General features: G+C 38.1%; 1 protein-coding gene across 2 annotated transcripts in view; it reads left to right on the forward strand.

The window, feature by feature from the left end:
- Nucleotides 1-16: 16 nt before the first annotated feature.
- Nucleotides 17-13,684, forward strand: part of stom (stomatin) — a 17,281-nt gene continuing 3,613 nt past the window's right edge. Inside the window, exons 1-7 of one of the 2 annotated variants that reach the window (XM_015401566.1) lie at nucleotides 22-164; nucleotides 2,803-2,835; nucleotides 5,246-5,355; nucleotides 6,790-6,862; nucleotides 7,323-7,405; nucleotides 7,919-8,122; nucleotides 12,149-12,283. In XM_015401566.1, coding sequence (XP_015257052.1) covers nucleotides 104-164; nucleotides 2,803-2,835; nucleotides 5,246-5,355; nucleotides 6,790-6,862; nucleotides 7,323-7,405; nucleotides 7,919-8,122; nucleotides 12,149-12,283 — 699 coding nt within the window. In that variant the 5' untranslated portion in view covers nucleotides 22-103. Of the gene's footprint in view, nucleotides 165-2,802; nucleotides 2,836-5,245; nucleotides 5,356-6,789; nucleotides 6,863-7,322; nucleotides 7,406-7,918; nucleotides 8,123-12,148; nucleotides 12,284-13,684 lie in introns of both variants that reach the window. The other variant, XM_015401574.1, reaches the window with a different exon arrangement.

Raw genomic sequence — 13,684 nt, forward strand, 5'->3', positions numbered from 1 at the left:
TCGAGGAAAGAAAATACGTGCTGCGTCATTGCGTCAGACCCCAGCACGAAGATCGTTACAGAACTGTTTTAGAAATCCAAGGATATCTCCGTCGGTCTAAATCATGGACAGCGACAACGAAGTGGTTTCGATGAAAGAATCCAAAAGAAGGGAGCGTCAGTCCGGTGAGGCTCGGTCCACTTTGTGGAACAATAATTGCATTTAATAAAATAAGAGCGTATCAACGGTTTTCAGGCTGCAGCCTCGCTCCACACAATGCACATATGGACGCCTGTTTTTTATTCCTTCAAAAATATAAAGTACAAACCTAGAGTTTTACTTTTACATAATGTAATACTAGCTGTATTATTTCAAATAAAGCAGTTGCTTTACCGACAGCTCAGTGTATCTGAAAGCTAACGGTAGCATTACCGTACTTTTTATAAGTGAGAGTAAAAAAATATAGAAAAAACAGTAAAAATTTATTGTAATAAAGCTATAATACATAGAATACGACTATTTTTAGTCGATCTTCTGCCATGTTTATAGAATACTAAACACTTAGTAGAATGTGAGAAAAATGCATGAGCGATAATATCAGGTTCGGTTTTATAACCTAAAGGTTCTCCTAAATTAAAGAAAAAATAAATGTTCAGTGAAAATAAAAGTGTTTTAAAGCTATATTATAAAGAGAACGACTTCTGTGACGAATTCTGTTAAAGAGACTCAGTGGAATGGGAGAAAATTTTATGTGTTGTTTATAAATGAAGGTTTACAACAAGGTTTCAGTTAATCTGCGTAATAAGAAGTAAATTGGATTACCGTGAATGTAATCTAAATTGATCGATTTAGTTACGTTAAGCATTTAAACCCTGGGTTAAGAGTGCCAATGCTAGAGCAGCAAACATTTTAAAATACTTGACTATTATTTGTTTATCTCCATTCATATGGCAATTTAAAAGTTGTGGGCTGTTTTGTGCCTGATTTGACGACCAACTGTTTTCTCTTAGTTTGCTTTTGTCTATTTTATTTTAAGGAATGTGCTGTTATTGTAGACTAATATGCATTAACTTGTTCTCCCAAAGCTGACTGCTGATGGGTGACCTTAATGTAAAGCAATAAAAATTAAGCTGTGGAAAACAGTTTTAAAACAATGTTTTGAAACAGACAATGAAAATATAACAAAACGAAGAGCACTGTTGGAAAACAACACCTTGATTTTCCAAAAATGTAATATTCGTAAACAGAAAAGTGGATTAATCGATTTGTATAATTTTTTTCCAGCCCTAACTACTGATGCAAAGGCTAGGCATAGGTATAAAATCTTTACTTTGCAGAAATGAAACTGAAGTATAGGATAAAGTGAGTTAATCATACCTAACCGTGTCCCTTTGATAGCTCAGACTAAAGCTAAGTTCAGATTGATTCAATAGATGATGATTCACTCCAGACATTTAATATGGGTGGCAGCCATTGGATATTAAGGAAATTGCTATTCCAAAATAAGGTGTGGTGACCAGATTTGGGTTTCTGAAAAGGAGGACCCTTTTTTGGGCGCGAGAGGAACCATGAGAGCCCATCATCAGCCGGAGGAGAGGGGGGCTGGGGGCCCCGTAAGTTCAGGCACGGGGCCGGTGTCTAGGCTAGCGTCAACGGGTCGGGTTCGGTCGCTCCGTCCCCCGCTGGCTCCCTGCCCCCGTCCGCCAGGGTTCCCGGCCCCGGAGCTGATGGCTCAGTTCTGAGTACCCGGTGTGTTTTGAATATGTGCTGCACTGTAGTCGGCCAAAATCCCGGAAGATTTAGAAATTCCCCCCGGGCATTTTTTTAGGTATGAAAAGTAGGACGTCTGGTCACCCTAATTAAGGGGGAAGTTGTTAAATTTTCTACTGGGGAACTAGAAAAATCCCAACACCAGGTACAAGAAGAATGTACTCACAAAATAGGTTTTTAAGTCTTGGACAAAGTAATTTAATAGAAAAACTGGTTACATCTGAGAAATTGAGTACCAGTACAGCTTTGATTGCATTATATATACGCAGTACTCTTAAGATTGAGAACACCCTCCTGATTGTGAAGTATGAGGGGAAGGGGGTTCAGCATCATGTTGTGTGGCTTGTTTTGCTGCAGGATGGTGTTGCACTTCTAAAGCAGTTCTAGTCAGAACATAACAGGAGTGTGAAAACAACTGGTTAACAAATGTGTTTCCTTTGCCCCTCTTATGTCAAGAAAAGTGGGTCACGATTCAGCAAACCATTCACAGTAGCTTGTGAAAGGAAATCCAAAGTCCTATAGTTTAAAAAGCAGTTGTTCTGACAGTACAGTGGATTAGGATGGAGAATTTTGTCTTATTCAAACCCCAACGGCCACAGGGCACAGCGGCACGATGCTACAGTTGTCCCACTTCTGCCAGCCTGCCCCAGGGCAGCTGTGGCTATAATTTAACCACCCATTCTTTAACCTTTCACTGCTATTGAATATATAGATTATTGTTAATTCAGTACAAAATACAGGAAATGTGTATCAGGCTCTCCAATCATCTGTAATATGATTTCTTTAAACTAAAACAAAGTTGGTGTGTGATTTTAATCTGTCATACTTCCTGTATAATCATAGGAGATGCTTGAAGAAAGAAATAGAACTCCCGCTGTCATCTATTTTTTCCATGCATCTGGTGTTCACATTATGTTATCTTAAATTGTTGTTGACGTTCCTTTCCCCCTCTCCTATAAAAAGTGTTGCATAGCTGCATTGGCACTTTTTTAATTTCTTTGGGGCATGTTGTACATCGCAGGACTGCGTTTTGACTTCTAACTTTGTCTGTAGGTCCAGGCCGTTACACTTCATATGATGTTGAAGGTATGGATCTCAGCCACTGTCTTAGTGCATTTCATGATCAATAACTCTGAATGTCTGGATGTAGCCTAACATAAAATCCAACTGAAAATGGTTGAAGGTGAAATTAATCCTTACTAACAGGGAACAAAAAAGAAATACAACTGTTTATGTTTAGGGGTGTTTATAGAACTACCAGCATGAATGATCTAGGGCGAATGTTTAGTAAAAAGCCAAGGGTTTCGATTTATCGAACTTGCCTAGGCACAAAATGAGACCTGAAACCCGCCCACCTCATTCTCCACACAAAGGTTAGGATCTATCAAACACTAAGTTTGCGTGCAGTCCATCATTTTCAAAAATGAAATCTCCATAAACAGAAAATTTGATAAGCAAAACTGTGTGTCTGCAGCCTCTGGTGTCTGTTCTGCTTTTGCGTCACTATACACAATTTTATCGATTAGTTGCCTAGTCATAGTGAAAAACCGATGCAACTTCAGGTCGCAGTTAAAGATTCAAGATGATCCATGCATCTATACGTATATATTTCATAAAACATCTGAATTTGATAAGCTGATGTAATGAATGCCTAAAGAAGAAAGCAGAGCGGATAAAGGGGAGAGCAGAACAGGCACCAGAGGCTGCAGGTACACTGTGTTTTTAAGGCTGTTTGTATGTTGGTTTGTTAGCAGGATTACTTGAAAACTAATTAACAGATTTGCGCCTCATGCCTAGGAACACAGTTCACCCGTTAGTGTTCCCGGAAGACTGGCCGTGATGCTGCATTTTTTGCTTTGAGTGCACAGCAACAGACCGCAGCACAGAGCTACAAATTAATTCAGTTCAATTTCAATTCAGTTTATTTATATAGTGCCAATTCACAGCACATGTCATCTTAAGGCACTTTACAGTTCACCAGATCATCCAGTCAAATTGATTCAAAGTTTTCTATCTAAGGAAAACCAGTTGATTGCATCGACTCATTGACTCTAATGCAATCCCTCACACTAAGCATGCTTGTAGCGACAGTGGAGAGGAAAAACTCCCTTTTAACAGGAAGAAACCTCTAGCAGAACCAGGCTCAGTGTGAGCGGCCATCTGCTGAGGCCGACTGGGGTTCAAGAACACAGAAGTAAAATCGGCGTCCTGTATGGTGTCTGGGGTAGTTTCCGAGGTGTGCCATGCATTGTGGACAGCACTACAGCCAGAGATTCTGCCGTTAGGTAGTAAACAGGAAATACATAGTGAAACATGTATAAACAAATAGTGTAGAGCGGATGTAGAATTGACCGATCCTTTCTCTTCTCCCTGCGACGCTTTCTGCGGCTCTGTCTGCGGTCACCTACAATTTTGGAGAGGTGCATCAGGGTGTCTGCGGAAGGGGCAGGCATATCTGCGTTAACTGCGACACACACGCAGAGGACCTGCTATCTGAGCATAAACCAGGCTTAAATCACAATATTGGTCAAAATTAGCTGCTTTATGGAGGCCTGCACTATCTGAGTGCTTCTCTAGCCATTTGTTACTTTGTTCAGAATTACAGCTGTTAACCACTCTGGGGTTCCTGGATCTACTATTAAACGTAATCAACTATTGATTACCTATGCCTAAAGAAACTTTAAGCTCAAAGCACCATACTTTCTGTCATCCTAAAGTCCTTGATGCGATCTGTCTGTCTCTGTTTCCATTCATAATGTCCTTTGATTTGTCTTGCCCAGCTACAAAGGCTGAGCAATTTATTGCATTTTAAATATAATCACGATTTAACAAAACACAATCACAGAGACACTCAGTTCAATCATCCTAATTTTTTTTTCACTCCAGTCCTTTAGGTGGCAGTAAAACTCTTGAAGTTGGTAGAAAGATTTGCAGCTAGCACATAGATCCATGCATGCAAATAATGGAATACTTTTTTTTATTTTTATCCAATTTTACAGTAAAGTCCTGCAACAATGGACTCTGGGAAGGCAAGCTTTCACAAACTGAAAGCCAGGGGTGAAACATCTACAAGTTTGAAGAAAAAAACATAATTGTTGTTGAAAATTATTATAATTTAGATTTTTTGGCAAAACCGTACAGCCCTAGTTGCTACCAAACAAATCTATCCGACTCTCCACCTTACTTTTTTAGTTTTCCCCCCTGTGGTTGCCATAACCAGGAAACAACATTAATCAAACAGCTTATTTAAATACACAATTCATGCTTTCCTTTGGTTGGACTATATAGGGGTGACTGTGGGCACAGGCGTGATTTATAAGGGAAACTTGCTTGTTTTGTGCGTGCGCATGGTTCGATAAATCTGAAACATCCTTTGCGTACATATGTACACTTTGAGTATAGATCCTACGCTATCTTTGATAAATAAAACCTCAGAAAAGGATGAAGATTTGTTTTCACAGCATGTCTGTGTGTGTCCATTTTTTTTTCCTTCTAGCTCTGGAGAATCCAGATTCTGGCATTGGCCTGTGTGGCTGGCTGCTGGTTGGACTTTCTCTCCTCCTGATGCTGCTCACTCTCCCCCTCTCCATATGGATGTGCATTAAGGTCAGCTCTCTATAAATAAGGCCTGTTTTTAAATCAAACACTATGTGATATAATGGAGTAAATAAATAGCATCCTAAAAGTGTATCTGTCTTTGAGTAATTCAAAGGTTAATTAGACCTCCATTTTTAATTCTGTACTACTGACTCCTAACAATTTCTTTAAGGATTCTTACAAACAGTTTGAACTGTCTGTGTGTTGTGATGGAAGAAATCATGTTGTTAGTAAGTTTATTAGAAGTGTTTTCATGCATTGCAGATTTTAGCCCACGGTCTTACATTTGACTCAGTTTTCAAACCAATCACCCTGCCTTAACTTTTCATGACAGTCAGTTTGCGGGATTTTTTTTAAATGCATTTTTCGCTCTAATCATGCAGTTTTGCCTTGTGGTTTGTGGTCATTTCTTTAACAGCTCTCTCAGGGTTCCCATGACACCATTTCAGTCGCTTCTACCTTGATTGACACGCTTTGACATCTTGATTCATTTCTCTTACAGACATCAGTAGATTAGCGCCTTTTTTTTTTTTAAAGTTGTCCTGCTGATGGATCGAGTTCTGCCTCTTGGACAGATGGCCTCATATTTTACTCTAAAATGCTAGAAAGGGCAGTGAAAGGTCGTGAAACTTAGACCTACCTCATGCTCGAAGACTTACATCATACTTTTTGCTAATTTGCTGTGTTTGGTTTCTAAGAACACGGTTCAGACCCATGCAAACAGTCCTGCATGGGTCTGATTTTTTTTAGAACTGAATCTGCTGCACCCGTTGTGCTCACAACTCAGAACCGACGTGTTACCCGAAATTCTTAAATCAAGTTATTTTATATGAAATATAAATATGTTTCATTCATGCTTTAACTCTGTATAATACCTGACCGCATTTTGATCATTTACCGCATATCCGTGAAATAATATGGGCTTTTTCTATCCATATATGATCTTTTTGTACAGGCCGGATCCTGTGCAGGACCCTGGGTCAGGCATCTTCTTTAGTCTCATATTTCCAAAGGAAATAGTTCAAATATTTCGAGACACATAACCTTCTTGACCTCTTGGGGGTTGAACTTTCTCTGAACCTTGGGAATTTTCTCAAAAGATTAACTATTTTAATGAGACTTTTCCTTTTTGTAATTCTTTCAACATCCCCCTGTGTGTCCGAAGGATGTAAACTGACAAACCTGTCCTTTATCGAGGTCCTCGCTTTGATGGCAATCCCTGGCTGTTTTTTTTTTGTGCTTTTTTTTACCATCTACATTATTATGAAAGTCCTGTTTTTTATGGCAGATCCTCTGAAAAGGTTTTCTCAGTATTGACTCTGTGTGACACTCTAATGGTAATAAATGGAAATAAAAGCCGATCTACATCCGTAAAACTTTTGACATAATTCTTAAAGTGTCTTTGTTATAACAGTGTTTTTTTTTTTTGTTTCCTCGCTGCAGATTGTGAAAGAGTATGAGCGAGCCATTATCTTTCGACTCGGGCGCATCTTGAAAGGAGGAGCCAAGGGCCCAGGTGAGCCTTTTGTTTCTTCAACTCATACATCTCATCCTTTATTATCCTTATCCCTCCAAAAAAATTTGATTTCTCTATTTTTTATGTCTTTAAATCCTTGCAGTGTGTTTCAGCTCCCTGCTATAAATGTTTCACCAGATATTGGGACAGGAAATTAAGGCTGCTACAAGTGATTGTATGATAATGTGGTCCCCAATACAAAAGCATGGATTTAAATGCTGGCCAGTTACTACTTTATTTTAGTCATAAAAAGACCTAAACTGGTTGATAGCGCTGCTAGGATCACAGCTTTACCTCACGGTCTGCACAGCTGAAGTTGAACCAGCTCACTTTAACTTCCTCCATTCAGAAGCTCCTTTACTCTGGTGTTTCCAAACATTTTTGTTAGGCTTCTATAATACAGTGGTTGCATTGACTTCAGTATTTATCAAAACTGTTTGCCTTCTTGTTGTACTCACAGGGTTGTTCTTCATCTTACCATGCACTGACAGCTTCATTAATGTGGACATGCGTACCATCACCTTTGACATCCCACCACAAGAGGTATGACAGTCATCCTTCCCACTTCAAGGGTCATAGAGTTTGTTTTCTACTATAATTCAGTTCGTGGAGTGAAACATACATTTATTCCACACAGGATACATTTTAAGCATTTATTTTTTCTGATTTTGATGGCTGTGACTTGGAGATAAAATTAAAAAAATCTGCTTTCTAGAACACATTTTAAGTTACATCTCAGTGTAGTGGTTCTTAAATCACTGACTTAATATAAGAAATTACCATTTTAAAAAAATGTTAAACTGCATTTTTTTCCTTAACACAGTTTTTCCTTCCACTTAGCTTTCCAGTATTATTGTTGGATCCATCATCTAGTTCAGGTTTTAAGGCCTACTTTGTCGCTGTGTACAGAACTAAATATTCTGTCTTAAAAACATGTTATATTAAAATCTGAGAAACAACATCGAAACCAACAGAAATATTCTCTTTTGAATTGAATTCCAGAAATATTTTAACTTTTAACAGAAGTTATTTAGATCCAACCTTCCTTTCTCTAAGGTTCTGACCAAAGACTCTGTGACCGTGAGTGTTGATGGTGTGGTGTACTACCGGGTCCAGAACGCCACCCTGGCTGTAGCTAACATCACCAACGCGGACGCCGCCACCCGTCTGTTGGCTCAGACCACCCTGAGGAACGTCCTGGGCACCAAGAACCTGGCGGAGATCCTGTCCGACCGTGAGGAGATCGCACACAGCATGCAGGTAGAGGACAGAATCCCCCCCGAGTTAGAAACATTATCTTTCTTTTACTTAGAAGAGCATTTTCTCAAGCAAGTTATATAAATAGATTTGTTTTTGCAGCTGTTTATTTCCATTACGCACTTTACTCAATTATGACTCTCTTTGTGTGGACGTTCTCCTCTCTGTGCTGCTTGTGGTTTTGTTTGATTGTTTACTGAGGTCTGGCTCTCAGTTTTATGAAGCCTTTTTGCTCTTTCAACCATTTGAGACTTTATATGTAGGCCGACTCATTCAGGAAACGTGATGAGAGAAGTCAGCGCCAGCTTTCAACCGTTACCTAAATGTTGGCAGAGGTTGCACTAACCAACTGTAATCCCGATGATAAGGCAGTTAAAATCCAATTTTCATTTGCGATAAGCTGCTGCAAAAGATAAAATTGATTAAGAGGAGTAACATTTTAAAACTTAAAAAATAAGTCATGTAAAAACAGAAACAAATTGACTACCCAGTTTTAAGATCCTTTATTTTAATTTATTCTTATTATTATTTATACCCCTTTAACTTTTCCAAATTTGGTCACAACCCCATCGATGATCTTAGTGTGTTTTAAATGAGTCCCAGATTATTTACAGTTGTTCAGTAAAAGCATTTTATTTCTTCACATCATGAACATGATCTTTTTTTTTTTTTTGTCAGTTTTAACCTTCTTGGTGTCCCTGTTACTCTGGGGGTTTTGTGGTTTCGTGTCGAAATATTTTTAACCCTTTAAAGCACTGCTGTGTTTATGAAAAGGACTTTATAAATAAAGTTTGATTAATCCCAGCTGGGATGAGACTTTTTATTCTAGTGTGACCATCCGCTTTGGGACCCTGAGAGATAAACAGTGAATCCAGAGAATTTTCCAATGTGAACATAGAGATTGTTTCTTTATAGAAAGTTAGAGAAGTAATTTTTTTGAATGATCAAGAATATCAATGTTCCTACAAGCATTGTTTTCATGTGTTAAACCAGGGTTCCCGCGGGTCCTTAAAAAGTCTTAAAAGGCATTGAATTCTTCAAAATAAAAGTAACGCCTTAATTGGTATTAAAATGTCTTAAATTAGTCTCTCGTAGGTCTTAATTTTTAAATCATCATAAATAGGATTATTTTTATTACAATTTATTTTTGTAATCCAAATAAAATGTTAAAATTGGCAAATTTTTTTTATTATTTAAAACAAAATAACGGCTCGCCATTATTGGTTCCGTCCCGATAGCGGAACCAATGAAAGCGTTGTTGCGGCCGGGACATTTGGGAGATGCGCCATTTACTTTTTGTCTGGAAAATATGAGCAAGTGTAAATATAATGAAAATTGGCTCCAGCCAAGAGTTTTCTCCATGGCTAAAACCAGGGAACATACATGAGGCACAGAGTATTTTGTGCAAGAAGTCATTCAAGCTCAGAACAATGGGAATTAAGGCAGTGGAGTCACATGCGAATCGCGAAACACAAAGCTTCAAAATCGAATTACCTAGAAACAGCCGGTATTTCTCAGTTTTGTTCCACCCTTGTCTCTGCAACGCCTCCACTTACAGTATCACCAAATCAAACATACTAAGAAAACGATACAAAGAAAAATAGCTGCAAAAAAGACTTCGCACTGGTTATGTTGTGGCTTTAAAACTGATTTGTTTTGTTCCCGGCTAAAATAAAGTTTGTGAATTCAGTTAAATAATTGTTAAAATATATCTGTCATTTGTGTGTTTTTAGCTTTCTTCCTGTATGGGAAGCTTTTCAAAATTTAAAACATTAGTGCAGTGGTTTATGTTAAAATAAACCTTTGGGTAAAGTTGTCGCAAGCAGGTTTTTCTTGTGTTTTTTGTCAATTTGGTCTTAAATTTTTTATTTCAAATGGCATTAAAAAATCTTAAAAAGTCTTGAATTTAACTTGCCTTATGCTGTAGGAACCCTGATTTGCAACCCAGCAGACGGTGTATCCAAACCCCTTTTTATGCATGTTTGCCCTTAATCAATATTCAGATAGTATTTTAATGATCAAACTGCAAAATTCATGGCTGGAGGATATGCAAAAGTGAACATTTACCATCCATCCTTCCATCTTTTCCTGCGCATTGTTTTGTGTCTTTGCTCCTTTTTTAAGACTGCAAACCCTGTGTTATCTATATTTAACTTTAATTATTTTCAGCACTTCATCAATTTTTTTTTTAGCATTAGCACTTAGAAATTAGGCTAGCAATATAAGGTGCTCTATAGATATTACTGGGCATTGATATTTTTATTTTTTGAATAATTTTGATTATTTTATCATGACCTCCAACTACATTGATTAGAATCTTTCTTTTCCAGCCACTCTCAAACCGCAAGCAGAACACACGGCCGTTTCTCAATTCACTAGAATGCGAGTACGGACTTGTGTCCTCGCCAAGTATGTTCTTGAGAAGAACAAAAGTATGGACTCGAGAAGAACGGGAGCATGCAGCATAAAAATGGGGTCAATTGGAACAGAACCATACTTGTGACGTCACCACACCCTCAGCTCGTCTGAAGCTGCGTTTCACCTCTTGTTATTAATAGTCTCTAGATAATAAGAAATTCTACCTTTTTTCAATTAGTGGGGGAATAATAATTAACACAGTCAAATAAACACAAATCAAATGAACGTTTTGCCAAATAAAACAAAAATATCGCCATCATAGCCTTCAGACAGGGCTATGCTGAGAAAGGGCTGCTGCAGAGGCGCTAGGATTAAACCTGGCTGCCGTTACCCTTGGAGGTCCGCTGGTTGCCATGTTCCTCTCAACTTCGTAAATTTTTTTTTTTAATTACACATTACATCGTAAATGGGCCATATAGTGAAGCTTAAAAGTGTAATGTTCTCAGCTGAAATGATCTTCAAATGTACCTTTATTGAACAACAGCGTGTTCTGAGAAGATATATCAATACAGTTCAATTATTATTATTATTAAAACATACCGACCTATTGCACATGCCAAAACAAAATTTTATTTGCAATTTAGTGCCCCTTATTCTTGGAGGATCAGGCATTTGGTATGGATATTCTGTCCTTGATAAGCTTCAGATGAGGTATGTAATTTAAAGGTTCTGGTCTGTAACACAAAGCTACCAAAGGGTCAAACTATCTGCATGGCACAAAGGACAGATTTCTAAACAGAAATGAATTTTTGATCTTAAAAACAGCAATTACTTCAGGTAACAATCTGCTTGGCCCATTAGAAAATCACTTTTATTGTCCATAGATAACAGGATAAGGATCACAAGGATCACATCTTGTGATAAGATATTTTCATCTTGTTATCACAAGATAATAAGATGAAAATATTTATCCCAGAAGCCATCATTCTTAGCTGCCAGTGAATACAAACAAGGGCAAGTTAAGAAAATTACATACTTGAAATTCGTTCTTTCTTCTGCTTTAAAAAAAACATAATAAAACATTTAAAACCCTGTTTAACTTCTCCACAGGTTAAAAAAAAAGAAAATATAAGCAGTACCCATGAACACACCCAACATCATTTTTGCTGGCAACTTGCAAGAACATAAAGTTAACTTTATTACTCAGATAAAAACATTAATTTTAACTTTAAATCAAAATCCAGGGAAAATATTTCTGGTTTTCATTTTAGTATTAAAAGGTAAACAGAAGTGTGACATTAGCATTATTACAAAAAGCTGAAGGGGATCTTTGTTGTTAATTGATTCTTTGTGTATAACATGAATTGATTTAAAATGTTCATTAGTTATTAAAGGAAACAAATCTTCCTTCTCCAACAAAGCCCTCAGTTTGAAGGTAAAGTGCTTTACAATGTATAAACTTGATACTAGATCATACTTTGTAATTAAATGCAACTTTCAATTCAGTTTCTCCAGTAAAGTTTTCATAGGATCAGATCAGTGATTTCCTGTGAGTGTTCAGTGCAGCAGCAGAGTGATGGTTTCCTCTGTAAGGTGCAGCTTTGATTCGTCCATCTGCTGGACAGTGCTTAAAACAAAGATGTGTTGATCTAATGTCTCCGTGTTTTTCAGTCCACTCTGGACGACGCCACAGACGACTGGGGAATTAAGGTGGAGCGCGTGGAGATCAAGGACGTGAAGCTGCCCATGCAGCTCCAGAGAGCCATGGCAGCCGAGGCAGAGGCGAGCCGTGAGGCCAGAGCCAAGGTAAGGAAGAGCGGCTAACAGATCATCTGAAATGCATCACTTAGGCAGGATGTTTATGCTTAAAGAGAGGAAATGTCAGATTCTCACTGGAAGAGGTGGTGATTTTCCTCTTAAACAAAGGAAGGGATTTGGAGCTATAGTGGATCTCAGTGTGAATTCAAAAATCATTTGTGTAGACAGGATTTTATTTTCATTTTTGTTCTTCATCCTACTGAACAGTAAAGTTATCCTTTGCTCATTATTAGCGTAGGACAGACAAGATTAGGATTAAATATGGGTTTTAACACTAGAACTCCTAAGGCCTTCATTTTGACGGTTCTGAGATTTTAAAGAGAAAGAACTAAATGATGTTGCTCGTGTTAATTGACTTTTTCTGTTTCTATATTTCCTTCATTTTCACATAGTTTTTTAAAATAAAATAAAAACGTAAAAAAATAAATATGGTAAATTTTACCTCGATCTCCTACAGCCGTCATTTTGACGGCTCTATTAGTTGCACTGTAAGTTCTTCCCCCGGTTGATTGACATTCGGTACCGTTGCCTAGCAACCAACACCCTACCTAGAACTCTTTGGCTAATATGGAAAAATGGCTTTCAGAAGAAATCTAACAGCGAAACAGGCTTTAGAAATGCTTTAAAATATGGATGAGAAGGAGAGACCGATGAGGAGAACTGGGTAGAAAGCGGCTCAGATTCTGACAGCGAGTCCGTGGATGATCAACCATCCCGGGAAAATGCAGACGAATCAGTGACCCATTAGACAATAGTAAAACTTTTGTTCAAGCACTGCCCACACCTCAGTCAGCCACACAGCATCCCTAAAGCCAAACCAGAGCCACGGTCCAGTCGATAAAGCTCACCTTTCTCACAGCGGTTCTTTGAAAATGGCAGAGGGTCTTAAGAGAAAAAGTGTCTGAGAAGAAAAGAAAGGCCTCAGAAGAGGCAGATATATCCCAGAATGCTTTGCGCAGATAGCTCTGCTCACAAAGCATGGGATTTGCTGTCACAGCGGCCCGCTGTCGACATAGGCTGTTTCTACCCAACAGCGGCGACTAATAACAAAGATGGCGCATGCACCGCGCAGTGGAGGAGGAGTTACGTGACCAACGAGGCAAAAAGCAGTGATCATCTGTCCAAACAGTCAGTTAACTGACAAAGTTTACTATATAGTCTCAGCTGTTGGTGGAAACGGTAAGCTTGTATGAGCTATGAGAACAGCACATCTTAACCCTTTAAAGCCCGATCCAAGAATAAACAAAACAGAAAATTACTTTTTTTTGGTTTGAATTTCTTATTTGGCCTTTTAACAAAATATGTAAAAAGAAAAAACAGAAATACATTTTTGATATTAATAATTTATTACTATGCGATAAGTCAAGATTATTTTTTGTGTAGTCTTCT

Source organism: Cyprinodon variegatus, unplaced genomic scaffold (genome assembly GCF_000732505.1).
Source record: "Cyprinodon variegatus isolate N-32 unplaced genomic scaffold, C_variegatus-1.0 Scaffold32, whole genome shotgun sequence".
Lineage (NCBI taxonomy): Eukaryota > Metazoa > Chordata > Actinopteri > Cyprinodontiformes > Cyprinodontidae > Cyprinodon > Cyprinodon variegatus.